Raw genomic sequence first — 27,976 nt, forward strand, 5'->3', positions numbered from 1 at the left:
GCAGCACTGAATTATAGGAAAGGCACACTGAGATCACCCTAGTCCTTTTCTGTGGAAGATAATCTCTACATATGTAATTTTCAGTAGAAAGAAATCGAATCTATCCTTGGAGATCTACACTGATGGAGAAGCCATGTAATTCACCATGTATTTCCCATAATATTATATAAATACCCTATACCCATATTAACTGAAGTACACATATACCCATGGCAAGAGTAGCTGTAAACAATGTAGCTGCAAACAGGAAAGCTTCATGAAAGGTCCTGTCAGGATTGAACAGGGCTCTGCTCCTGACAAAACATATCTTATTACCTTTATGTACAAACTGAAAAACATAGTAAAATGACAATGCAGGTTTTGGAAAATATGGAAGCTGCCAAAGTTGTAAATTAGACAGATGATGACTGTAGAGAATTAATCATTTAGTAGGGTGGGCTGATTTTAATATCCTGTTTTAATACAGATAAATTAGCACTCATATATCTAAGGAAGAAAGAGCACAGTTTATATAGACAGGATTGGACTAAGTATTTCAAAATGACAGAACATGAAAAGAAGTCAGGGTCTTGGTAGATAATTAACTGAACATGAGTTTGCAGAGGGATGATGCAATTAGAGAGTGAATGTCAGCCCTGAAGCCTAAGCAGGGAAAATATGAAGTGGGAGTAGGAAGGTGATATTAGCTCTGTTTATAGCAAATGTAAAACCATGACAGGAATGCTGTGTGCAACTCTCATACCCACATTTCAGAATGGACTCTCTGATAAACCACATAGTCATGAAGTCCTGCAATGAACATAGTGAGGCCTGAAAGGCATGGCTTATTGTGAAAAGCTAGGAATGAGCAAGCTGCCTGTCTTATCAAAAACACAAGCAAAGAATACTATTGTAAAAGGTGTTTCTGATTGTGACTTGTGTTTTAGTATAAGAAGATAGGGCATAACAAAGGACAGTATGGGATATTATTCTCTTGAAAAAGTGGTATGTGAGATTTAACTGCAAATCTTAAAAAACTCCCTTAAAAACCCAAACCACCCAGTGAATAATTCCCCACATCTTTAATGAGGTGATGAATCTTCTACTCTGTCCCCATATGTCTAAAGGTCTTTCCTAGGATCTTGCACTTGCAGGAGAAATTACATACCAGCTGCTGAGACTTACAGCTGAGGTGCTGCAACTTGCAGGAGCATAATGATCTCTTCCAACCTCAAAGTCTATGATTAGGTAGCTAGGACAATTATACTTTCTTTGTTTGAATTCTATCAAATAATATTGATGTATACCTGCTGAGGAAGTAGTCCTTAGTTCTTTGAGTTTCAAAATAAGGCATTATACTTCACTGGTTTTGGATAGATTTTTTGTCACTGAAATAAATAGGCCTGTATTTTAAAATAATTCTGAGAATGGGGAGATTGTGAAGTTGTTTCTGAATGGCATAACCTGTTCCCACCAAGGAAACAGCCATTCAAAAATCCTGCTGAATCACTGGAACTGGAAACAGTACTTAATTTTGTTTCTACAGAGATTAGTTGTGCTGAATACAGAAAAATCACATCCTTCAGTATGTCATTTTGTTTTCATATTCATATATTTGAAAGAATATCTGTTAAGTAGTCCTGACTGCAAAAACATCAGACTGTGTTTTCAATAAATAATTCCACTTTAATGGCAAAGTAATAATTTAGACAGATACAGTGTGCACACCTGCAAAAAAAATATACGCAAGCTGGTTTACAAGCTAGAGGAACAATAAACCAATAGAAAATACATCATCCAGTTAAGTCCGATGACACCAAATACTTATTATTAGGGTTTTACAAAGACTACAAAAATTTTCAGATGATTTATTTCACTGTTTCTGTCTATTTACAAGATATGTTACATCAAAAATGTACAAAATATAAAATGTGTACAGACAAATGTTTCACAAACAATTTCTGAGTTGTAAACTAGGTGGACTCACTGAGATGTATTGCAGGAAGTTTTGTATATGTAATATTGTGTGTTTGTGAGCTAAATATGGCAGGAAAAGATTTGCAGGTTTGCTCAGAGCACAGGTACAAGAAAGAGCAGCTTTGCTTTAGTTCTTTGAGTCAGTCAAGGTGTATGAACTGACATTTTGCATCAGAAATAGATCCAGGTTTGGGGGGCACGATGTTGGTCAGACTGAATCCTACGTGCATAAATTCAGAGTTTTATTAGGGCAATAGCACCGTGTAGGAACCTCTAGATTCAGCGATGCAGCTCAGTGCCATTTGGAAACTGCATTGATTTCTTTAAGTTACAGCAGGCGGCCACGGGGTGGCCACGAGGAGTGAATAGCACCAGATACACATCCCGAAGGTAACATCCATGGAGGTGTACAGTATGTGACTACACAATGCCAGAGCCCTTGGGTACCTTCTTGCCCACGTGCACCTATTTTAACCATGGCTCTGGTGGTAAAAGAGTGTTTCCAGTTACTCTGAGCAGTCTGGATGCAGCCTGCTTCTAGCCTGCCGTGACATATGAATTTCAACATTTTCAGACTTTTCCCCCCAAAATGTATTGGTTTCATACAGATATTGAAACGTGCTAGCTGTGGCATTGATAGCTCCTGCATAGTCATAACAACTGTTAAGTACAGGACAAACACACCGGGTAATAACAGCTTTTAGGTTTTGCATTCTGTATTTGTTTGCAACATACAGGAAATCTCAGCAAGTGAAACATCTCTTAACACCAACAGAATAAAATACAATATTTTTGTTTGTTTGCTTTTGATTTGATTTGTGCAAGGCTTTTTTTTCTTTTTTTTTTTTCTTTTTCTCTATATTTACAATACCCACCCAGTAGACTGTGCAAAACCAACCCACTTTTACAGTATAAACTCTTCCTCTTCCACAGTGGACATCACTGCTTCAGTGTTCTTTTATGCTGAATTCTTCATGTACAACTATAGCAATCAAAACAACATGCTGAAACTAGAAAAAGGAAAAAAAAGAAAAACAAACCCATATATTTGTGCTCATGCTGCATCAAGTGCATCCAGCTCTGCTGGATAAGTATTCAAAACATCTATCCTCCCAAAAATTCCATTCCATGGGACCAAATGGATTTGAGCCGATTTTGTCAGCATTTAAGTGGCAGTGAAAGTGGGTTTGGGTTCCTTGTGTACTTCTGAGGGTAGGCAGAGAAATCTATTCACAAGATAAAAATATTATATAGCAATTGTTCTTTCTCGTATCCATTACTTTAAAAAATCATGATATACAGATATGAGGCTACTATGTTAACTGATGTTTTCTCGTTAGTAAATGAAGAAAAAAACAGTGTAAATTACCAATGGTTTAGGAATTAAACCAACTGTAAAACTGTTCTAGAAATCTGTTTTAAGGCAGTGAGACAGCACCATAAGAAATGTTCCTTCTTTCACTGAAAAGGCTCAAACAAATGAAGCCCTAAAAAGCCTTTAATCAGTGTTGGTTAGTAATTGGTAGAAAACTGTTGTTAAGGAGTGGGCAGGCGGTTAAAAAAGACCCTTGTGGTAAAAATAACTCTATAAAATCTGTGACTTGTGTACTAAAAACTTTATGGAGCGCATCACCGTGACCATGGCAGTTAGAATTAAATTGGCACTTATCCAGCATATCACAGTCATGTTTTCTGGTGATTGCACAATACTGTTTGTGCTTTCTGAGTTACTATCATCTTTTACTCCTTTTGGAATTGGCAGTAGTGTATAACACAGACACCACTGCCGTCCTGTGACCAGCACCATGTGGCACAACAGAGGTTACAAGATAATTAGAAGACTGCATTGTTCATGCAGCAGCTCAGGATAAACTAAAGGAAAAAAAAAATCCAAAGAAGTTTCGCTGTGAACTCGTACAGAGAAACACAGAGAGACAGAGAGAGAGAAAGAGGATAAGGGAAAAAAAATATTCCAGTTTGGCTAACACGTGTGCAATCTGCTCAGATGCCCTTGGTCTAGGGCACTTTCCAGTTGACAAATGGAGTCTCACTCGGCTCCATAGGTATTGAAATGCCTTGAAATTAAACTAATTCAAGCTTTCCACTTCAATTTTTCTTCCTGACTTTGCAGAGTTAGGTCTCCTGCCTCCCTACAACACACCGTTCTTACTGAGAGACCTCGGTGTGCTGCTTTACTACTGGCAGTGGTCTAGTGGAAACAGATTTTACCATCATCCCACAGCAAGATTTGTCCCTTTCAGAGAGTTGATTCAAGGGATGAATCCAGAATGTCATCATGGTGGCTGGTGCTATCACTGTCACAGCTCTGTGCGCTCGAATAGTTGGCTGCCTCTTGAAGCCTCATTAGCATATTCATCTGAAAGAAGAAAGCAATGTTTACATAATCTCGTCTCATTTAAAACTGCAGTGACTGTGTTAAAATTTAATTAAGCTCCCCTGCTGTATGAGGTGTGCTGGTACCTAGAGGAGGGACCGTACAAAAGGATTTCTGAAAGGGCAGGGTGTTAGCAGCTCCTACTGGCACTCTTTCCATTGCTTTCTGGTTTTTAAATAGAAGTTTAAAGGTCCAAAGAGGGATACAAATGGAGCTGCCTGATAACTCTCTTCAATTCAGGGGTGAGGCCAGCTGCAGCTGCAACACCAGCCGAGGAAGGAAGCCATATCTCAGCTGGACATCTGGGCCCATATTTGGAGACAGTCAAGCTTCCAGAAAATTTTTGGATGGTTTAGATGCATTACACTGGAAAAGCAACTGAAAACATAATCACAGTAACATATCCACCCTCTACAAGAGAAAAATGGGGAGGGAATGAGAGAGGGGTGGACTGATGCCAGCTGCTTCATAAATGAGCCCCATCTGCTGTTGGGGGGCTGCCCTCAGGAGTGAAACAGCAACAGATTCTCCTACCCAGGAGGGTAGAGCCCACCAAAATTTAGGGATTAATAGTACCTGAAAACCATCTGAAAATAATCAAATAGCAGCATTAAGATCCAGAAAATTACTTGGATGCTTGATGCTTGACTATATAATGGTCAGGATTTTATTTATGAAGCATCCACTTCTGCCAGCATGCTAAGGACTGCAAGCAATGTCGAGAGTACTTCAGTGTTTTTCAAGGAACAAATTCACTGCTGTTATAAAAAGCAGGCAAAGAAAAATCAAAGCCAAAGATGTATTCCTACCAATTTGTGTTTTAAGCCCCTATTTCCAGTTTGTTCAGAAATCCTTACATCTCTATGCTTTCAACTTGCATGGTGAAGCTTCTCTTGGCACTGAACAGTGTTCAACATTTTTTGTAGTTTTGCTGAAGCTTTAACACGTATCCATGGTTGAGACCACAGGATACCCGCAGTGGGTGTTCAATACAACGTGCATGAGACGTGTTCTGTTGCCACAAGGGCAGGGTCTGTCCACCCATGAGCTCCACTGGAGGTGGGGGCAAACCCTCCAGTCCCAACTTTCAAGCTTCTGATATTTACTCAGGTAGAGATGCTGACCACAGTGTGCAGGGAGCAGGGGTGAGTGGAAACTGAACTCAGGCTGCCCACAGACTGAATTTTCACCACACTGGAGATTATGCTGTGCTGGAAGCCTGTCCAACACACTCACTGGAAGCTCACAGGGGTCAAAATATCACCTGGAAGCTTATGGAATGGAAAATAAGTTCAAATAAGATGATTTTCTACACTTCTTCAGGACACTGTCTGTTTTTGAACATGAAACACTGAGGTTGAGGAACCATTTTCTTAACACAGTTATGAGATCAGTGCATTTTTCTCTGAGAAATTCCCTTTTCCAAGGGCTGCCTATTCTAGAAATATAGTTCTCTAAAATAGTATTTTGAATTGTGATAAAGGCAGTCCACAGAGAAAGCACTACAAAAGAATAGCAGCTCAACATATGCATTTTAATAGTCCATTATCAGAGGAGTCAATGGTAAACCTGAATGTCTGGGATCATATTTAAATAAAACAATACTTGGCATTGAGGGAAATCAACTTCTTATCATTTAATGCCACCACAATTGCATTCCTTCTGCATTAAGACTATTACACAATCATCAGTTGACCTGAAATATTATGAGAAATGGGAGGATGGATAATTTCTATTTTCACTGAATTCTCGGTGATAAGTAAGTTAGATAATGTGAATATTGCAGTCCTTCATTTGTATAATGTAGCTCCAAAAATGCCTGATGAAGAAAGATGTTTTCATGATAAAATTGATTAATAAGCTGCTGAAGAGTGGTTCCCAAACAATAGAATGATGAAGACCTGATACATGGTATCAGATACATCTGGGCAGATGGGAAACGCAAACAATGTAAGGAGATATTAAAGTGTTGGTGATACATGCCCTCCTGCTTCCTTTCATTTTCAACATTTTCATAAATTATAGGAGGATTCATTTTAAAAGCCTGTTCTGGAAGAGGTGCACAGTACTTTTTAACTGCACAGTGTACAGTTTAACATGTAAGAGTAAAATGCATATTGAATATTTGAATTCAAAAGTTTGAATCTTACCAAGGGATCCCCCTCTGTCTCAGTCTGTGGAACGTGCTTAGAGGTTGTTCCTTCTTTTGCTGATGCATAACCTTCATAACCAACATCTTCAGGCCTTAACTGAAGCAGTGATGGCCACTCATGCTGTAGAGTTGCAGAGCTCCATGGATAGGTATCAGCTACCCACTTGGAGGGATCCTCCCAGGGTGCCCTCTTACCGTACATCTACATTATGGACATAAGACATGTTAGTATTTTACAGACTTTTCAGTACCAGTTATAACAGCAGAAAAAAATGTCACCACAAACATCAAAACCATTTTAGAAAGAGATTTGCTTTTGGATGTTCTCAGTACTCAGGTAAAATAAGACCTTAAGGAGATTGGATGATCTCCACTAATGATCCTTCAATACACAGAGTGGCTGCAAGTTGGAAAATGCTCCATAACTAGTGACACTTGTAGACAACAGCAAGTGCTTTGATACAATGTGAAATGAGACCTCAAGGTATTTTGCTTAAGGCATATCAGGGAAATTAACACAGACCTATCAAAAGCATTCAAGTTAATTGGATTTTGTTTGAAGTGAATTAGAAGTACAGATTGTTCACTTCTCCTAAAAAATGAGATGCTGAAGCAGACATCTGTCCACATCCTAAATGTGATAACTTTCAGAAGGTTAAGAGAACAACTTCACAAGGGATATATTTTTCCCCACTATGAAGCATAAAATGCCTATGACTCTGGGGGGAGGACAGAGGAAGAATGAGAATATTGTAATTTTAGGAGATCTGGTAGCATCCTCACTAAAATTCACCTCCCTTTGTATTGCTGTTCACAAGCAGCATGTTAACTTGGTAGCTGCTTTAAAGATTTCCTTTAGCTGTGACAATGATACACTGGGATGGGGAGCCATCCACCAGGGCTTTTTATAATTTCTGCTGCCTCAAACAGTTTCACACAATCCAAGGAACACCATGCCATTGGCAGGGCACGCACTTGTGGAGGATATAGGTGGGCTGTGCTCCTAGAGGGAGTATAACAGGGAGGACTTTAGTGATAAAGGCAGAAGGATGGGTTGTGCTTATCACTGCAACACCTGCTGCCAGGCACGTGCTGAATGCAGAGCTTCAGGTTAGGGAGCCAAGCTCTCTGTATTAGGCACACAGATACTTGGACTTTTTCTGCCCTGCACTGAGGCTAGGCTGCTACAAAAGGGATTTGCCTAAATAAGCCAAGAGAAATGTTTCTCAGAGGTAGCAGGCTAACTCCAGGCTGTAGCACTTCCCTTCATCTGAGATTAACAGTGACTAAATCTTTTCTGGAATCTAGAGCAAGGCTTGTAAATCCTATGTCTGACAAGTAAGTTTGCAAAGCACCTGACCAGAAAGGCAGTTTTTATCCATCTTTGGTTCCAGGAACACTTAATTATATGATATAAAAATGCTGTTTATTATTAATAACTTTATTCTATGGAAGCCATCCAAAGCAGCTAAAAATTGGTACAGCTCATGAAACAAACATATTTTCTTCTATATGCTGCCATCTTCTGCTGCACAACTGAAGTTTCCATTTAAGCAGTTACCCTGTATGTTTGGGAAAATACGAGCATGAAGAATATCACTGCATTTTTATAGCTGGTCTAAACAAGTGCTGTTAATCTCACTGTGGCTGTTCTATCAAATGTTTGGCAGTATTCTGCACGAGGCATAAACACTGTAATTCTCAGAGAGATAAGCAGTTTTAGGAAAGCATGAGATATTCAACAGGCAAGATTTCTAAGCTTCCATTGCATCAGTATGTCACAGTGTCAATACAGGTGATGAAGAAACTGCAGCTGCTTACACAGTTCTTTGCCTAGTCCATAACAATCCCCCTGCACTATGCAGTAATACCTTTTGGTGTCATGTGTGGAAAAAAATGCCTTTCCACAAAGCATATTTTTAGAGGACATAGAATTGCTGTGCATAATCAAAAAAAAAAAAAAAAAAAAAAGGAAAAGGGAGAAAGCCAATTAAAGACTGGGGGAAAAATACCAAAAAAAGAGAGAATGGATCAATGTAAATATTTGGGTTTCCTCCAAAGATGTGGAATGATCCAAAATCCTAACCTCCTCTGGTATAATCCAGAGAGTTTTCCTCCTGGTGAAGACGGCATTACAACCTGCCAGGGGGCTTATAAAAATGAGTGGGAACAACATTTTAATGTGGGCAGATAGTGTTAGGACAAGGGAGAATGGTTTTAAACTAAGACAGAAGAGATTTAGATTAGATGTTAGGAAGAAATTCTTTACAGTAAGGGTAGTGAGGCCCCGGAAAAAGCTGCCCAGAAAAGTTGTGGATGCCCCATCCCTGGAAGTGTTCACAGCCAGGAATTATATATCTTTTAGGTCCCTTCCAATCCAAGCCTTATGAAAACATCTTTGTTCACAAACTTTTTCCCACAAATCTGTGTGCCTACATGTGTATGTAGGTGGTAGGAGCTATTTTCTGGCACCAGTATAAAGCTCATTAACTGTTCCATTCAGGGGGAGGCTGAGACTGCCTTGACTAAGGGAGACAATCTGAGCTGTATTTAACCATGCTGGGAACACTTTAAACAATGGAAAAAAACACCTTCCTCCAGTCATACAGAAGAAACCCTCTTCATAAAATCCATAATAAGATATGTTACAAAGTCAAATTATACACCAGAGTAAGAGCAGGCCAAAAGGAATTTGAGTCTGCCTTCTATAACCCGTCCAAAGATTTTCCTCTTGCAATAGCATTTATACTAGGATGCACTGTTTAAAAACAGCTTGGAGAAAGCCTTTGAAAACAATTAAAAAATTTCTAGGAAACAAATGACATACCTGGAGTCCTTCTCTCACAGCTTCCAGAAGATACGGAACCAGGGAATAGTTCCAAAGGTCTGTGAACCACACTCTGGAGCCATCAACATCCATAGGGCAAGGGAGGAAGAGGCGGGGGCCTGAGAAGTCAAGTTGAGTATTAAAAGGGTGTAACTGGGAAACACACTGAAAATAAGCTTCTCAAAATTAAAAGAGCAGTACTGGAACCAGCTCAAGTCCAGAAAATATTGAAACAGGACTACATTAAAGGAGCTAACAGTCTCCTGTTATTAAAAATGAACTGGTGTCCCTTAGCTCAATTTTAGGGCTTCATGAACACTTACAAGTTTTATGGCAAAGCTATGTAAAAGCTGACATCTTTGCTAACAGAATTATTTCATTAAAAGACCTCAGGTCCAAGGTTTTTATTGCTATAATTATACTGCAGTGTGCAAGCAGGAGAAAATAATTAAGCTTAGGAAAGTTACTATCGGGGTATTTTTTTAAATTTAGTTTTTAAAATAGTGATATTTTACTTGAAAGTATTTAGCAACAAAGAACTACCAGGAAACATATGTACTCTCATTAAACTTTCAATTTTTTTAAAGCTTGCTGAAAACTAGAAAAATTCCCACACCTATGTTGTACTTCCAACTGAGACATGGAAACTTAAAAAAAAAATAATAATATATTCTTCACAAATCTCTAAAATGCTCAGCCTGCATCCTTATTTCAAACTGTTCCAGCAGTGGACTCACCAATGGTTACATCTGAAGAGCTGTGTGTTTCTAGGAAGCTGTTGAGATGATGCCATGTTTTGGGGATCCAGTCAATGATTTTCATAAGCTCATTATTGCGTATGCTCTTTTCTATTTCAGTTTCAATCAGTTTCCTTCTCAGATATCTTCCTAAGAAACCTTTAACGGGCTCTGTGTGATTAGCACACAGCACCCACCTAGGTAGAAGAGATAAATGTCAAGCAGCAATGAATAGCAAATACATTATTTCCTCTTAAACATATAGATAAAAGTAATGTCATAGAGTCTCAGTAGTCATCAAGTATAGCACTGCTCCAATGAACCTCACTTCTGCTCACTGTTTCAATGCAGGCATTTCAGGTTCCAGAAGGAATTCAAGACACTGCTGAAGACAAAAGAAAAGCAGGAATGCAATCACCTTCAGCAACTTGCTAGAGGTGCCAGACAGTGTCTTATTTCTTTTACTATTCCCAAACACAATTGAGAGACCCATCAATAGAGGAGAGACGCTGAAACTGAAATGCTTTACTGTGATGAGACACAAGATCAATATTTGCCAAAGAACTGGGCTCAGAAGCAGGGAGCTGTGCAAACATGGCCACAGTAAATACAGAGTGAATGTACCTGAAATTGTGATGCACCTCCAGATTTGGTGAAGAAGAAACTCCTTGGTTCATGGTTCCAATAATATAGGGACTGGAAATATAAAAGCAGTATGATTTTTTTGAGGGAGAATTCATTAAAATATTCAGAGTATATTCCTTCTTACTATCTGTACTAGGCCAATTTCAAAAGAATCTGGGTGTACTACAGTCATACATTTAAAATATTTCTGAGGTACCCTTTTAAAAATGTTTATTCCTGTATGACTTCCCTCTTGCACATATGTAGTTTACTAGTGCCCATCTGTAATGAAGAAATAAATAAAGCAACCGTGTCTTAATGTAACTTGTAATTTGGCAGTATGCTTAGCTTTTTAATTTCAAAAGCCAATGAATCTCACGAGGAAGATGTATGCAATGATTTTATGACGGAAGTCCCTGTGATATCACTTTTACAGCAGAAGTAACCAATGTTAAAAGCCAATAAAAGTTCTAGAAAACATTATTTTTACTCTTGCTTGAGAATAAAGGACAGTCAGCCAACTTTCTACTTCTGCACTGCTGCAGGAAAACTGTGGGAAGGGAAAATCTGCTAGATTCACAGCTGCTTCTGTATGGCATGGTTTTTCCCAAATTCCCTTATAACAATGTGTAAGCTGTTCTTATGGTACTAATGATCTGCTGTGATCTCACAGGGTGCAAAGGATAACACTATAAAACAGTCAAGTGTTTAAGCACATTCTTAAATTTTGTACTTCATTTACATCTCATTCAGAAGCACGGAAGTCATATAAATGAAGTGAAGGAGACAGCTACCTTCTTGGCTGAAAGGCATTAAAATTATTGAAGCCCATAATGACCTTGCAGATGGCTTTGGGAGCCTAAGTTTGCACTGGGACATTTTATTTTGCAAAATAACAAGCAGCTTTTAATGTTTTAGTTGTAAAATCTGTGTGCAAGGAGAGAGAAAAGGTACTACCTACCATTTATTATATTTACAGTTGAGGAAACCATTGAAAATGTCACTTAGTGAACTGATGTGGTGGAGGTTATCAAGAATTATGACGACAGGGAGGTCAGCACCATTGTTGTCAGCGCTGCATTGCTCAGCTAAGTTTGCTAGGTATTGTCGCAGATCCTTCAGCAGAAATAATTAAAAAAAACCCAAAAATGAAATCACAAAAAAAGTCCCAAGCCCAGAAAAGATTAAACAATTAGACCATAGACATAATTTCACTGGAAAAAAAATCAGAAAGCTAAAATGACTGCTAAAGAGTTTTCCTCCTTTGGATCACTCAGCTGGATCTGCACATGCAGGAAAACATGCTGCTTGCACAGGGCAACATTAAAGCCTCACTCTAGGAGAAAACAAAGGTGCTAAATACAAGGCAAATGACTGAAGCATTCTGATCTGGGGGATACATTCCTTAGAAATTTACTGATAAAATATCTTCTATCCAGAGGAATATACATTGCAATAAAATATGCCATTTCCAATGGGCTGAGATGCTCCTAATTTTTGGACCTTCATTCTTTTGAGTGCCACATTTATATATCAAAATCCCACCACCCCGTCACACAATTTTGGTGTATTGAACTACTCCTTTAGATATCTCCTTTCAGCACTCTCACTGAAAATCTGCTGGCACCTTGGAGATGCTTTATCATACCTCATAATAAAATTTGGTGTGTAAATTCTTTTTTCCTGTCAGCTGTCTGGCTGCTGTTTAGTGCAGCAGTAAAAGACAGCCTTCTACAATCCAAACATTTCATATTTTTGTCAACAGTTGCTCTTGAGAATTTGAGCTAGTCAAGTTCTACGGCTGTATCTCTCAAGGTATCTAATTTTTTCAGGGTTGAACATGCTTTAGTATTATGGACAAAGTTCCTATTGCCATTTTGTTTTCTGGATCAGGGATAGCTGAATCTTTTCTTTTTTAATGGGAACATGCACCTTTTTTATTTCAAGAAAGATTTTTCTTTCCCATTTTATGATCAGATATGCGGTGGTTTGACCAGGAAGAAGTGGGAATTCTGGGATGCTGTGGTCAAACCAATGGGTGCTTGGATTTTGATATTGGCACCTGGTGTAGCCAGTGGGGTTTGGACACACCTCCGAGAACACCCAGGGGTTAAAAACCAGAGCTTCGGGCCTGGGAGGCTCTCTTGGGACTTTGAGGGAAGGAGGAGGGATCGCCCTTCCCCCATCCAGCCGCTGCTGCTGGGCGGGGGAGGGGCAGCCATGTGGTAGGCCTGGGCCTGGACAGAGATGGGAGTGAGAAGGCCTTGGAGGATGGAAGGGTGGAGGAGCACCAAGAGACATCGGGCAGCCACCCCCCCCCCCAGGAGAGAGAGAGGGAGAGCCGGCAACGAGGAATGTGATAGCAGCCAGCCCAGGAGGAGAAAGGGGGGGAATGCAGTGAGGGAGGAGGTGCCGGCCGGAGCAGCAGCGAGTGTGGGAGTGCCGGAGATCTGGGACAGGCAGAGACTGAAATTTTTAACCCCTTTCTTTCGTGACTGGGACCTCGCAAAAATGCTGATCCTCCTCGGAGCTGAATAAGAAGGGAGAAGAGATAAGATAACAAGGACCTGGCCCGAAGGATGTGGAGCCTGGCTGAGTGGAGAGAGATGATTGGAGTGGCCTTTTGGCTGGACTTTTCTTGTGTAGCCATAGACTCAGTTTTATTCCTGTGACACAGAGACTGCACTTAGGGGGAGGCACTGCCTCAGAACCAGGAGGGTTCATTGTGGGGACCCCTCGGCCCCAGGAGGTTGGAAAAAAATGGGGGGGACAGATGTCCCAAAGCAGAGACTGTGCCTTTTTGGAGTGAGACAAGGCATCCTTAAAAGACAGCCCTAAAAACAGCTCTGGTCCATGCACAGTGGTGAGAGCACTGGGCATGGAAGGAAGATGTCACAAAAAGGCAAAAGGACTTTCCGGGCGGTGCTGAGTGACATGGAAGCATTCGAGGTTTCAGCGTGTTTCCAGGGGAAGCCTATGGTGCAAGAAGGACTCCTCTCCTCTTCATGGACTGAAGTTTGAGTATTCTAAAGGGTGGTGCCAGACTGTGCAGTTGGTGATTTGGGGGAATGTATCGGATTGGGAAATTTTGGTGGTGGGGAGGAGGAAAGTTTTTTTTGTAAGGTTTTCAATTTTTTTCCCTTATAGGTTTTTCCTTCTTTTCTTGTAGTTTAGGTAATAAAGTTTTCTTCATGTTTAAGCCAGAGCCTGCTTTGCTTATTCCTGGTCACATCTCACAGCAGACACCAGGGAGAGGGTATTCTCATGGGGGCACTGGCTCTGTGCCAGGCCGAAACCATGACAAGATGTCTCTCAGAGAACATTATAGGTTTCTTCCATGGAATAGAACCATCTATATTATTCAAACACCCTTGGTATTTGACAATGTTGCTTTTTCTTTTTTTTTAATTTTTATTAAAAACTTAGAAAATTTTACATGAATTTTGATAGAAGTAAAGAAAAAGGGAAAAAACCCCCAACCAATCCAATCCAAAAGCAACAGTGAAACACCAAAACACACAGACCAAGCAATTTACTAGAAATCCAAAAGGCTCTTTTGTGGGACAATTTTCTTTACAGATGTGTATAGTATAACAATGGAACACAAACACATTCTCTGCCAAAGTAAATGGCATCACAAATCCTCTGTATAAAGACAGTGAAAAGCAGTTATTTTTGCCAGAATGGTCCTTTTGCCCCTTTGGGATCAGTATGTTCTCCCTTCTTATGTTAGCATTCATTATGTTCTGTGCAAATCAGAAAGCTCTGGGCAAACCCTTTCATTTTTTTCCCCCCAGGAACCAAATCAGGAATACACTCAATTCAGGACAGCCAGGTGAATAGCATTATCTGTGGCTAGCACAGTAGCCCTGCTAGAAACCTGATAATCTGAGCTTTGTAAATCACTGGGAATGTGACATGATGTGTGAAGCAATTTCAGTATGGTCAGCTTCTGGACTGATGCACACCAGAAATCATGACAGTTGTATGTCCTCAGGGCTGATTAAGAAACTGAGCCCAGGACAGTAATTTCAAATTACTCCTCTGAAATCTTTGCTTACAAAGGCTGATGTTATCATCATAAAAAAACAAGTTACACTAGTATTACTATATAGCAAACCTTCTGATAAAGGAATTACAGACACTTCAAAAATTTAATTTACTTGGGAGTTGGACTCTGCATCTATACTTAAAATGGGTTTCCTCAAGAGGGAAAAAATTGAGACTGCCTTGACAGTGCTTCAATGGTTTGTTTAGGACAGAAAGATCTGGTCCCTGTACATCACTGGGATTGGAGACTGAATTCTTGTAGGAAGAAATGCTAACTGAACAGCAAAAGAGTACACCCCTTAATGGAATCTGTTCTACAAACTGGGCAATAGATTATGTTTTCAACTGTAACTTACCTTGCTTGATTTGTGATCTATGTTAAAAGTTGCAATTGCATCCTCAGTTTTTTTTCTGCCAGATTTAGTTATAATATATTCAGCCAGCCTGTTAGCTAAATAGGTCTTTCCTGTGCCACTGGGTCCCGACAGAATAATTCTGCGATGCTCCATCAGTAAATTAAAGTACCGTTGGGTAATTGGCTTAGGAATTAATGTGTCAAACACAAAACTGTCCAAACTGTTTTCTTCTACTCCTGGGGATAAAAGGAAAGAAAAGAAAAATGGCCTGTCTTATCCTTGATAAGGTAGTTATTTGGCCCAGCACCTGATGGCATCAGTGCTATGCCCAAAGCAAGGTAAGATAGCTACTAAATCAAATCTTCTAAATCAAATCCCTGTTAAGGACTTCTTTACTGTAGAAATACTGGTATACTTCCACAAAAAATTGAACAGCAGTGGTGAGTTGAGATGAGTGGAAGAGATGAAACCAAAGTAAATGTGAAGAGAAGGATCAGTGAGGCAAAGATCTATGTTTCAGACATTACTTACAACGATGACATAAAAAAGGTCAAACTGACAGCCACAAGAGTTACCAGTTATCACATCAATAAAGTTCTCCTGAAGGCCCCCTCTCCCCTGCAATAGCAAATCCCTAGAGCACTTGAAATGTATAGAATTTTTCCTGTGGAACTGAATAAAGCATTAGTATTTCTCATTTTAATCTCTGTTTTGGGGTTGGATTTTTGCCACTATTCAGAAATCTATACTTTGTTTTGATTTGGCAATCAGGCAGGGGAGGACAGACATTTTTAGATTTCCCTCTAAAGGCTGTGATGGATATTATGTAATGTCTTACAGGCAGTTTGTGATGAATGTGCCCTCAAACTAGAGACAATACAGTAAGGTCAGGTGTAAGAAAATAAACATAAAAGGATAGGGAACTGTAGTGTAGAACTCTGTGGTATCTGCAGAAGTATTCTTTGGGTTTTACCTTTCAGGTTCACAGTGATGACGTTATTATCTCCAACCAGATATCCACAAGGCAGCAGTTCAGGCACTTCTAGGCTATGGGCTCTAGTTACATCCCCTATACAATAGCTAGCAATGCAGTCAGAGCTTAAACCCAGGCTAGTAGTTGGATCCACTCGAAAAATATACTCCTGAAATTATACGAAAACATAAGTCATAAAAACATTTATTGAATGAAAGCTATTTGGAAAACTGCCTACAGTTATAGAAAAAAGAACTGCAACACTGAGAATAAAGCTTAATAGTAGTTGGTGTTAGCTATATATCAAAAAAACCTCAAACCAAAACAAAAACTTGGCAAGACAACTCAAAGAATATAGAAATTTTCTAAAATGAAAAAGAAAATTGTAATAATACTTAAGCAATTTTTTCAGTGTCTTACCTTAAAGAGACGTCTGATTACACCATCTAAAACATCCCATTTTGTTTTTCCACTGACTCCAATTGATCCTATCAGGTATGCATGTGGCTTTTGATCCTGCAAAGAGATATTTTTGGAAACTGGACTAAAAAAGGTGCTAATTAGTTTTCTGTGAAGATTCATAGTCTTCCTAATGAAGAATAAGAATATTATTTAGAATGAGAGGTAACAACTTTGGTAATAATCTCTGTGCCAGAAGTAGGTACAGATTGTATTACTTTGATACATCTTTATAAAGAAAGGAATACAGAATCTTGTTCTGCTCTTTGATTGCGTCTGTGTTTTTAAAGAGATGACTAAAAATGAAGGTTGCACTGTATTTGTCATTTTTTACAACACAGAACATGAAAACATGACAATACAACTTTTCAGCAGCAAATTCACAGTTGCACCCTAAGGAGATCAATGCATAGATCTAATTTATAATGACTTAGAGACAGCAAGTCCCAGGACATCCTACTACTAATTAAACTAAGAATTAGTAGTGTCTAAGCCACCACAAAGGCATAAAGAGGCCATATGGCATTAGTCTATGGAGTGTGCCTAACTGTATTGAGCATGGATGACAGAAGAGAGCCGCAATCTATGAGATACTTCCCTTCAGTTCCTGGCTTAAAATACTGAAAAAAATTTGACCTACTATATGCCAGCATTTGCTTGAGCTATAGTTCTGTTCTGGGTAATGCACTTACCTTGGCTCGACTGTAGCCTTTGTTTATGGTGACTAAAATTTTGACACTATGACCTTCTTTGTGGAGTGCTCCATCAGTGACATCATCCAACAATATATCTACATTAAAAGAAGGGAAGTGATCAGTCAGAAAAATCACATCAATTATGTTCACATCATCAGTTCAATATTTGTTCAATGGATTTAAAAGTTAACAATTTGTTTAAAAAGAAAGGCTGCCATGATAACAACTTGCAATTGTTGTAATCTGTACTTATTCCTGATTCACCATTTCTGTTGGAGGTTAAAAAAAGTTACAAGTTGTCAATTTTTGTAGGATTATTAGGAGTTTTAATCATGCAGAAAGGGATAAAGAATCCACAAATAAATAAAATCTTGCATTATAGTCTTGCCCTTGCTTTCCCTCTTGGAACTTTTTCAAAATTACAGTATGTTCACAAAGTAATGTTGTTTAGATCCTAAATTAAATGTATGTCTTTGGGCACTCATTTGTGCTCTTTAGAATGTTGTACAAAGAGAAAACAAGAAATCCTTGCATTGATATTTCTGCTGTTAAGTTAAATAGCATTTAATTTCACTTTCCAGATGATTCCTTTGCCTTCTGCACATATGCCATGGATAGAGTCCTTTTCACCCCCACTAGAAAACCACTTTGGATTCCTCCAAAATACATTACTCTATTCACAGCCATTCCTCTAAGGAAAGGCTTCCTTTTTTTTGGAGGTGAAGAGTGATTTTGATCTGCTCTACACCTCTGTTTCTATCACTTCATTAACACCTAAAATGAGAAAGCAGATGTATTTCTGTTAAAGGCTGGGCCTACAGCTTTATTGCAAGTGAAAAAAACGGCTGCTTTCTTCTAGAAGTTCTCTCTGAGATTTTACTGTTAGACATTCAAGCTAACTATAAAATTAGATGAGATTATGGATTTGCATTTTCTTCAAAGGCCAGCACAGTAATCCACTAACCTAAAACCTGTTCATTATTAGTGTGAAAAACATCGACTTCATGACATAGTCTGCACAAGGTCAGATTTCATCCAAATTAAATGAGGTCCCAGTAAGATTCAGTCACTTGTTCAAAGGAAAACTAAAGAAGGTTTATGAATATAATTTCAATTAATGTATTAAAAATAAGTTTTCAAGTTAGAAATTTGATAACATACATCCATATCTAGAATGCAGATTCTGCTATTGGTTTGGGGTGTTTCTTTGTTTTTTTGTTTTGCTTTTTGGGTGGTTTTTTTTTTTTTAATTATTAGAACAAAGAATCTTTTTTTTTGGTGGGTTTTAATAAATCTATGCTTGCTTTGTTCCAGGCAGAAAGATTTTCTGTGTCACCACTTAATGTTTCACTTCACTTGTGCTTTGGCGTATTTGACAAACCTTTGAGCAAAGCTAAGAGCTTTGATAACGTCATTGTCATTGTTTGTCTGAGGGCAAATTATGATATGATCCCCCCGTGAAATTTTTCAATCTGTAAATGACCCGTATGTAGCCCTTTAAATTCATTCTTCTTTAAGTCTTTAGGAATGAGGAACCACTCTGTAGCAAAAGAACAAATTCCACTTTCTAAGAGCTCTCTCTTTCACTGATACAAGGGGCTGAGAAGATGCCCAAGGGCCTCTAATCTCATGGTGGTACTAACTGTTTTAATTTTCCCCTGCTAGGCCTTCTTTTTAGGCATGCTATGGTTACCTCAGTTCAATTCTTGTCAGAGCTCTGGCACTCTGGGCCAGTCCTGTACTGGTCCTTGTTTGCTCCTTTCACTGCAGTGACAGACTGAAATAGGGGTGTCTCTGACCCCCACATCCCTTCCCAGGCTGCCACTCACCCTGATACCCTGATCTGGAGGGTGCCATCACACCCTTAAGGTAGTGACAGTGCACAGCTTGGTCATTTCCAGATGACCTGGTTGGTTGGAGACATTGCTCCCAAAAAGTGCAATGGTATTTTTATAATATGAAGAGCTAAACCACTCAATTCTCTCAGCCTAATCCTCATCATGATTAACCTCCCCATATCTCAGGGAGTTGTGTTCAGTAGTACTCCAGCTGTCTCAGAAATCCCACAAGACTTGGTGGGAAGCGTTCACCCTTCCAAGTTCTCTGGCATGGCAACAAAATGATCATCATAATGATCAAAAATTCTGGATTCATAATCAAATGAAATTCTCCACTCCTCATTAGGCACTCTTCTATCTTTAATTTCTTGTAATGAAAAGTAATTACTTTTCATGTGAGAAAAACATTTAGAACAATAACACAGAAAATTATATCAAGTTTATGAAATTATGGAATCATTGAGGCTGGAAACACCCTTAAGATCATCAAATCCAACCACTTCTTCCAGTCATCCTGTTCTTCTTTCTTTCCCCTGTTTTCCTCTTCCCCTTCCTCTTTTTTTTCTTCCAGCTTTTATTATTTCTATTCTTTTGCTGAACACTTCCTCATAACTTTCTTTATTTTCGTTCTTTCATCTTATCTTTTACCTTCTCTTTTCTTTCACCCATTCCTCTTCACCCATTGTATTCTTCTCTAGTTCCCCCTCCTTTTCTTCAGACCTTTCTTCCTACATGTTTATTCCTGTATCTAGACAGGGTTAGTTCCAAGCAACGAAGTGCTAATGAAAGGCTGCTACTCATGAAAGACATTCTATAACCACCATATTGCAAAAAAAAAAAATTACTTTTGCTTTGTTTTTGTTTGTTTGTTTTTAATATGTGTGGATCTGTGAGCAGTTAAATTTTTTCTCCCTGCTTTTGCAACAGCTCGTTGCATGTTGAGGCCTAGTTCAGGGTCCTCCATGCTAAAAGTTAAACCCTTCAAAGAGTTGTAATGTAAATCAAAAATATACCAATTTTCATACAAAATCTGATATTAACCAGAAAAAATGTTCAAATATCCGTGCAATCAATGACTGGCAAGATAATATGACTAACTGCCAATCCAAATTACAGTCAGTTTGGCATATTCCCAGCTGTACTCTTGCCTAGACTCTTTCCACAATTATTAGCCACATTTTTATTACTTCCAGAGACTGCATCATAATTTCTGTGGCGTCTATGCTAATGAGTGCTGCTTTGCTCCTGCTTTACTCCTAGTTCTACTCTTAGAGACAGCAGTTCTGTTTCTTGGCTACATTATCAAAACAAATGTAGAAGGCTTATTATCATAAACTCCATGGCATGGAAAATAATCAAATGTTGATGCTCAGGATGTGGACCCAACTTCTGCTTGCTTTCCTGTATTCATAGACGACAATGAGTGCCTAATAGACCAGGAGGGGTTTGGTTCCTGTGGTAAATGGTGATTTGGTTCAACACAGGCTAGCTAGCTGTACCTATTAAAAAAATGTAAGGGATAAAGCTAACTGAGACCACCTTCTGCCTTAGCTGCAAATATGAAGTCAAGTTAAGAGAGCCAACTGAATGATCAAAGACCTGTAAACAAAAAGAAGAAAGTTTCACATACTATACTCATATTTATCCCATATGGGCAAGAGAATGTATCAATACAGTTGTCATGTATACTTCAACAAATATTTCTTTTCAAAGAAATTGTAAATTGGATGACCGAAGAGTATTGTAAACTTCATAGGCAGAGAGTGTCATGGCTAAGAACAAAGCAAACATAATGAACAGTCTGTTACTGCTGTTCAGGTGCTTCTAAAAGCTACATTTCAGACATGACCACCAGCATTCTTCCTCTTCTCTGTTACTGAATGTATATCTGATGTTAACCTGAATGATATGAGGTGTTTTAATTTCCAGTCATGCCTCTCCTATGTGGCCCATTAAGGGGCTGAAAAAATCGTACCAATTGCTGAGGCATGCATGTGCGCAAAGCATGTTTACCTGATGTAACAGATTCTGTGATGTTTAAATTGTTCAGAGAAAGTCCCAGTGACTGCCGTGATGAAGAAGATGATGTGCTGCTTGAGGACTCTGATGATGGCCGGGCAGGCTTTCCGCTATTTCCAGTCTCTGCCTTCAAGCGATCATTCTCTGCTTTCAGTATCTCAATTTCATTCTATAGACAAAATAAATCAACACCAAAGCACAGGAGGTTATTCTTTTGGAAAACCACCACTGGTGGCTAGGCTGGTGATGCTGTCCCCCTGACCCAGTTAACTGGCTTACCACTTTCACAACACAATGAAAACTGGACGGCCTTTACTTCTTAAATGAAGGGAAAGCCCCCAATAACCTTATTTTTAGATCCCAAACAATATCAGCTTCAAGCTTTTGTGCTTATTGTACAGTTGACCATAACATGAGTGTGGTCATAATTTTCCCAGCTATCCCCATTTTTTTTCAGCTACTTTCTATTGTCAAATTCCTAAGGTAACAGTTAGTTAAGAAAGTTACTGGATATATCAATGTTTCTAAAGACACAGAAAATTATTCCTGCCATTGAATATAAAATTTAAACATAACTTCACAGAGAAATTGAATTAAAAATGAAAAATTAGAAATTGATAGTTTAACAGTTTCATAACCCTTCTTGCTATCAAATAAGACTTTTTGATCATTCAAACACGGGATTGTTAACATAGCAGTGAGCAAATTCTCTCTGATGAAAAAAGACAGTGACAGATGAATCAGAACAACTGCAATTTTTTAGCTAAATCCTCTGTGCTGCCAAGTGATAATTGAATGTACAATAATAAAATGAAAAAGCCTGAGAACAGCCTGGTACCATCTAAATCTAGCAGTTGCTTAACAAAGTGCATTACAAAGCAACTGCTTATTCTTGCAGATGGTTCTGCACATCAAATTTATTTCTAAATTCACATCACCCTGGTAAAAGTCTCAATTTTTAATGGAGGCTCAACAGCTATATTATACAAGTGAAGACATAAGGGATAGATAGCATCACAAAAACCCCTGCTTCAGCTACAAAAATATTAGATCACGTACACACAGGTGAGAAGACAGTGAACGGGAAGGGACAAACCAGCACAATAGTAACAGAAGGTAATAGATGGGTATATCAGTTTAGTCTAGAGTTCAAATCAGTAGCCACTCTGCAATTTATGCTTATTAATTACATAGCTCTTAGCAGTCTTCCATTCACTTGAGCTTTAGTTTTTTAAAGTGCTTTGAACCTAAAAATATTCACGTATCACTTTCACCAGTCCTATTTTTTCCCTTTACCAATCCTCATCAATCCTCTAAAATATCAAATTTTGGCAACTGCAAGGCAGCTGCCTGTTCTTTTGGGTGAACTTCAGAAATGGTCATTACCATTAACAGTATCTCAACTAGCTGCCTCTGCCCAGAATTGAGGAAGTTCAGACTTTGGAGAAAAGTGCCTGCAGCAGACTCCTCTCTCTGGAAACTTCACCTGATTCAGGCACTCATCTCCCAGTATGAGACTGTCATCAGATGATAAGCCTTCACATCCTTTTCTCCTTTTCACGTTCTTTTCCTCACAGTTCCTTAAAAACCTTTCAGTGCCTCGAGAGCAATGCTTTACTTATGTCAGGACAAATGAAACCACATTTATGGACCAGTTCTTGATAAGTCTTCCCTCTAATTGAAGTTCAGCCGAATATCCCACACTAATGTTGGCACCTGGAGTCGTGAGCACCTGGGAGGATGGCAGGTACCAAAGATGTTTAAAGACCTGGCTGAAACTGATACAGGCACTGTGTAAACAAGGAGGTCTAGAAAAGACATCAAGCACACCATTTCTGTAGTTATGAAATCAGGTGCTACAGGCATCTACACACAAATGCCTTACAGTCACCTGACCTAAGCACCCAACAGAGAGCAATTCAGCTGGCAAGGCACTGGGCTGGATTCAGCTGAGGAAATGTGGGCTTCCAGTGGCATGACAAATATGGTCTTCCATGGAAGAATGCTAAACTTTCATGTCCTCTGCAGATGCAAATACTTAAGCTGGTTCAAATGGTAAGAAGTACCTATGCTCAAGGAACTCTATTTCACCCTCTGTACCTATCTTGGGGTAATTTTAGGACAGCTCTTTAGCCCTCACTACTACAGGACTAAAACTCGACTGACTACAACAGAAGTTTATCAAGTAGCTCATTCCCAGACTTTTAAATGTAACCAACGCTGTCTCAACCTGAATGCCCAGCCCATGGCCTTGATTCTGTTCCCCAAATACAGATTTACAGTGCCTTCAGGGATTACACGGGTATCTTAGCTGCCATTACAGAAGGGCCCAGTTCCACTGAAGTATTTATGTCACAATGTGTGGATATTAGCGATACTTTTGGGCACCCACCATGGCAGTAGGCATTGGCACGTGAGCAACCAAATTGAGACCCATAAAGCTCTGTGCTCCACTGAAGAACACTGCCATCCTTTTGCATCCTTTCAGCCTCCTGAAAGGAAAAATCTTCTAACGAAAAGAAATGTGTTCAAAGAGGAATTGGGGCAGTGTAACAAAACAATATAGCAAAATTTTATGATGCTGGATACAGTAATTAGCTCAATTTTACGTTCTTTGCTTTGGCAAGCCATGACTGAATTAGGAATCAGAAATGATGAAACAGTATGCACATAACATCCTGGCCCCCTCCATGACTCAAGGATTTAAAACGCTGTAGAAATCACTTTTTGATCTGCTTCTCTGTCATGTTGCTAACCCCAGTTATAGGCTTGAGATAGTAAATATCCTTTGGGCAGGGATTATGTCTTCTTCCATATCTCTTAAACACATTTTAGCTATTAATATACATGCTAAGAATGTCTTTATTAGAAGGTGAACACTTATCATACCCATCCTTCAGAAGTACTGTCAATCCAGCAATTTACTTTACATTGACAGTTTTTTGGTGCCTGAAACAAAGTCCTGGGAAAGGAAACACACCAGTCATACCTTTGGTGTGCATCCCTGTCACCAGTTAAGCTGCTGCACTGACCTGCATGCGGTTCATGGCTTCCCGGATCTGATCCAGGTGGTGTGCAGAGCTGAGGGCTTCCAGACGGATATCTGTTAATTTGAGCTCCTTCTCCCTCAGCTCACTTTTTAGCTGAAGAATAATTTCAGCCTCTGCCTCTGTGCACTCACAGATCCTAAAGAGGAGCAGGAAACAGGCAGGAGATTAAAGGAATGTTCTCTCCCCAAAGCAGTGTCATTATTAAATATCAAAGAACAGAAAAACGCTTGCTGCTGGTGAAACCTATGAGTGAAGAAAGAAACTTATCAAAGAAACATGAAAATGATCAAACTGCAAATTAAAAAAGGAAAAAAAAGTCCCCTCCAAAAGAAGTGATCAGATTGCTTTATGGCTTTTTAGTTTAGCTCACTATGGTGAAAAACAAATTCTTAACTACTTTTCAGGTATCTTTGAGTGTCTAGCATCCATTGGTTTTAATTGTATTTTTTACTCACATAATTTCTTTGGTGCAAAGTTTATGGTTTCTCTATGCAACGGTCAGAACTGATGTGTGCTGATTAAACTGTACTGCTGATATTTATTATTTGTTAGGCATCAATATTTTCTTCTGATATGAATATTACACAAAGGGACAGTCATTGAATAGTCTACAAGATTTTGATCTGTAATGGTTTTGATTTGTGATGGCTGATGTTTTGCCTATAGCCTGTGATTTTGTAATGCATAATACAAGAAATCATGCGGGTTGGTTTTTGTTTTTTTCCCTTGAAGACTGGATTTCCATGTGGTTATATGCATATATATATTTTCATATGCATTTACTTTAATGAAAAAAAACAGTGTAAGAAAAGATTGAAACATGACTGGCTCAGGGACCCACAACCATCCATCCAGCTCTCTTGTTAGACTGTTTTGCATCTTTGTATCATCATCAGAACCACCAGTAGAAAATAAAACACTGAACTTTGGCTTGTTACACTAAGCAGTATTTCCAGTCAATTCAGCAAATGTTATTTGTTCTTTATTACTGTGACTATAAATAGTTAATATTTTCAGAAAAATCTCAATATGAAAAAAATTTTATGAAAATAAGTATTATTATTGTGATTATTACTGCTAATATTTAAAAACAAACAAACAAACAAAAAAAAGAAACAAAGGTCAGCATTTAATTGCCAGAATGCATGCAAACGCATTTTGGGAAAGAAGATGCAGCACTCTTCAGGGTAGCAGTTGGGCACACAATTCCATGCCCCACACTCAGTTTTACCGGGATCTATGCCTGTAGACCACACGGCCGTCTGGCCTTTTCTCTGATGCCCAGACTAGAGATGACCTGCACCCACATGTATTAGACAGATGCAATGGAAGAAAGTAAAGGGAATGGTTCAGAACGCGAGACCCCATCAAGAAAATATACTAAGAAATCGTAAGCAAAGGGAAGATGAAGTTCATGGCAAATAAAATACATGTCAAATAGAGGAAGAAAAATAATGAATATCATTCAAGATATGCACAAATGTTTTAAATGTGATTAAAAATTAAGAAAGACATACACCAGGATTTTTTTTCCGGAATATTATGGTATAGCTCTTTCTGTCATGTGTCCATACCTTCCTATGCTAAGCAAATAAGAAATGAAATTTTATTTCCATGCATATTCCATTTACTAACTAATAAAACAGTCATGAGACTAGAATTCCTTGAGTGCCTTAAGAAAATTAATTATGATCTGATTATTCTCAATTAGGAGAAGGAAAGTAAAGCTAACATCAGTAGTAGACATTTTTTGGTTCAAAGACGTTGATTTCCCAATATCAGAAAGAGTTATGAGTTTAGCAGAGTGAAAAAAAAAAGCAGAGAAATACGAATAAGAAAGAGCTAGGAACTCCATAGGAACATATCAGATATTCAAAAAATACTGAAGAAAATCAGACAGCTGTTGACTGTTCACTTGTTCTCAGACCTGAAACCTTCAGGGTGGTGATTTGAATAAAATAAAAATAAAATCCCACAAAAAAATGCAAGCTGATAAAAGAGAGGAAATAGATTAAAATTTATATACACCAGTAGCTACAAAATAGATAAAGTAATAACAGGAGAAATAAGTATACTGTAAAAATTAAAAAATATATATATTTAAGAATTTTTTTAGAATGTCATGAAAAAAGGTAACAAGGAAACATTAGCATGTGGCCTTTGCTAAGTGGATACTATAAAGTTGCTAATGGTGCAGGGAGGGCACAACACAGTCTTTTGGAAGTTTGTATAGCTAGGTGATTTTGGGTAAAATCTGTGAAAGGATGATAGATTATGACTGAATAAAGACCTGCTGCAGAACCAGTGTGCAAGTGGTGAAGCTCACGAGAAATCTGGCAAATGGATGGAGCTCAGGATTAGAAGACCTGAGCTGTTGACAATGGCTTCTGAACTGCAAATGGCCATGCTGGAGGAGGTCTGCTTCCCAGCCCACCCCATTTGCCAAGAGAGAGACTTACGCAGATGCTGACTGTGATGGTTTCATCGATGTTGTTGCACACTCTCCTGAGCTGTGGGGCAATTTAGGTGAGGAAGGAAGGGAGGAATCTGTCAGCTCTTCTATGTCTGAATGTGAGGAAGGAGGTTTGGTGGACTTTTTCTTTCCAAAGGCCTGTTTGAAAGAGCTTCTTAGCTGGAAAACAAATAGAGTGCAAGATTATTTTCCTCATCAAAACACTTTGTGTGCAGCTCATGTTTTGAAGAGTTAGTTTGCAGATGCCACCCTAGCCACTGCCTGAGGTCAGTATGCAGAAGCAAGGTATTAACATATGCAACACAGTATCTCTAAAAACATGATACAGTGCTTTGTTTTGACTTTATTAATCCAGCGCAGTGCAGAAGTAATGCTATGGAGATAGTGCAGGATTGAGTGGTACAGCTATTGGGGAGGGGTGCTCATTTAAAGCCATTAAGCCCCAGTGGAATCCCATTCCCATGGCATTCCCTTCAAGGGGTGGCTTTAAATAACCACTTTGCATCTAGGTACAGGCTCAACTAAATGCTGAAATCAGAAGATAAGTCCAATTTACAGTTTTTGCCAATTTATCTTCCCCATTAAAACTTTGAGTGGTCAAACTATGCAAACTCTATGATTTGGATCACAATCAAGAGGATCTAAATGGGAACAAGAGGTTTGCCTTGTTGTACTACTGAGAAGAATGTTAGCTGAAAGGTATACACGGTTTGTTGCAGATTCCTATAGAGTGGTAGGATTACCGAACATACAAGCATTGCCTTTTCCCTCTAGAAGCTTGTATCCAGTATTGAAAAGGGACAGAATAGCCAAAGAGCCATTTATTTCAGAAGCCAAGATGACAACAGTTTTGTCTCCAGTTAAAATTTACTATGTCATTTGTTCATACCTTTGTCTAAATACAGAACTTACTCATCTTAGGAAAAATACAGGTTTTATTTTTCTTTTCAGAGAGTTGCTCTGGTCAAAACTGTACAGAACACAACGACCAGCTGGTTCCTCTATGAAAAAATGAGGACTTCAAACACATTATTTTCATGGTAAAATTGGAGAGTGGGGAGTGTGACCACTGATCTTAATGAGAAACAATATTTAAGTCCTTTCCAGCTCATGATGTCTAAGGAGAAAGAAATGGATTTTGGCTACACTCCCCCTTTCTATAGCCTAAACTTGGAGATTAAAATGAATAAAGACAAACTGAGAAGACATACAGGATAATCTGGTTTTAGAAGGTATAAAAGCCTACTGCCAAAATAAATAGCAATCATGCCAAGATAGGGTTTTTTTATAGATGCATGCCAACTTTTCCATGGTTTATATTCACCTCACTTCCTCTAGAGTTCACCTTGCAGAAACATGAAAGAGTGTGGAA

At 38.8% G+C, this 27,976-nt stretch overlaps 1 protein-coding gene across 7 annotated transcripts in view; it reads right to left on the minus strand.

The window, feature by feature from the left end:
• Nucleotides 1–1,614: 1,614 nt before the first annotated feature.
• Nucleotides 1,615–27,976, minus strand: part of NAV3 (neuron navigator 3) — a 509,240-nt gene continuing 482,878 nt past the window's right edge. For 6 of the 7 annotated variants that reach the window (XM_058021931.1, XM_058021927.1, XM_058021928.1 and 3 more), the window contains 13 exons: nt 26,591–26,763; nt 24,114–24,267; nt 21,076–21,250; nt 17,222–17,319; nt 16,491–16,586; nt 16,071–16,239; nt 15,098–15,333; nt 11,653–11,807; nt 10,692–10,763; nt 10,068–10,264; nt 9,331–9,449; nt 6,502–6,705; nt 1,615–4,333 (listed from right to left, as the gene is read on the minus strand). In XM_058021931.1, the coding sequence (XP_057877914.1) occupies nt 4,214–4,333; nt 6,502–6,705; nt 9,331–9,449; nt 10,068–10,264; nt 10,692–10,763; nt 11,653–11,807; nt 15,098–15,333; nt 16,071–16,239; nt 16,491–16,586; nt 17,222–17,319; nt 21,076–21,250; nt 24,114–24,267; nt 26,591–26,763 (1,968 nt within the window). In that variant the 3' untranslated portion in view covers nt 1,615–4,213. The remainder of the gene's footprint in view (nt 4,334–6,501; nt 6,706–9,330; nt 9,450–10,067; nt 10,265–10,691; nt 10,764–11,652; nt 11,808–15,097; nt 15,334–16,070; nt 16,240–16,490; nt 16,587–17,221; nt 17,320–21,075; nt 21,251–24,113; nt 24,268–26,590; nt 26,764–27,976) is intronic. The other variant, XM_058021926.1, reaches the window with a different exon arrangement.

Source organism: Melospiza georgiana, chromosome 4 (assembly GCF_028018845.1).
Source record: "Melospiza georgiana isolate bMelGeo1 chromosome 4, bMelGeo1.pri, whole genome shotgun sequence".
Classification (NCBI taxonomy): Eukaryota; Metazoa; Chordata; class Aves; order Passeriformes; family Passerellidae; genus Melospiza; species Melospiza georgiana.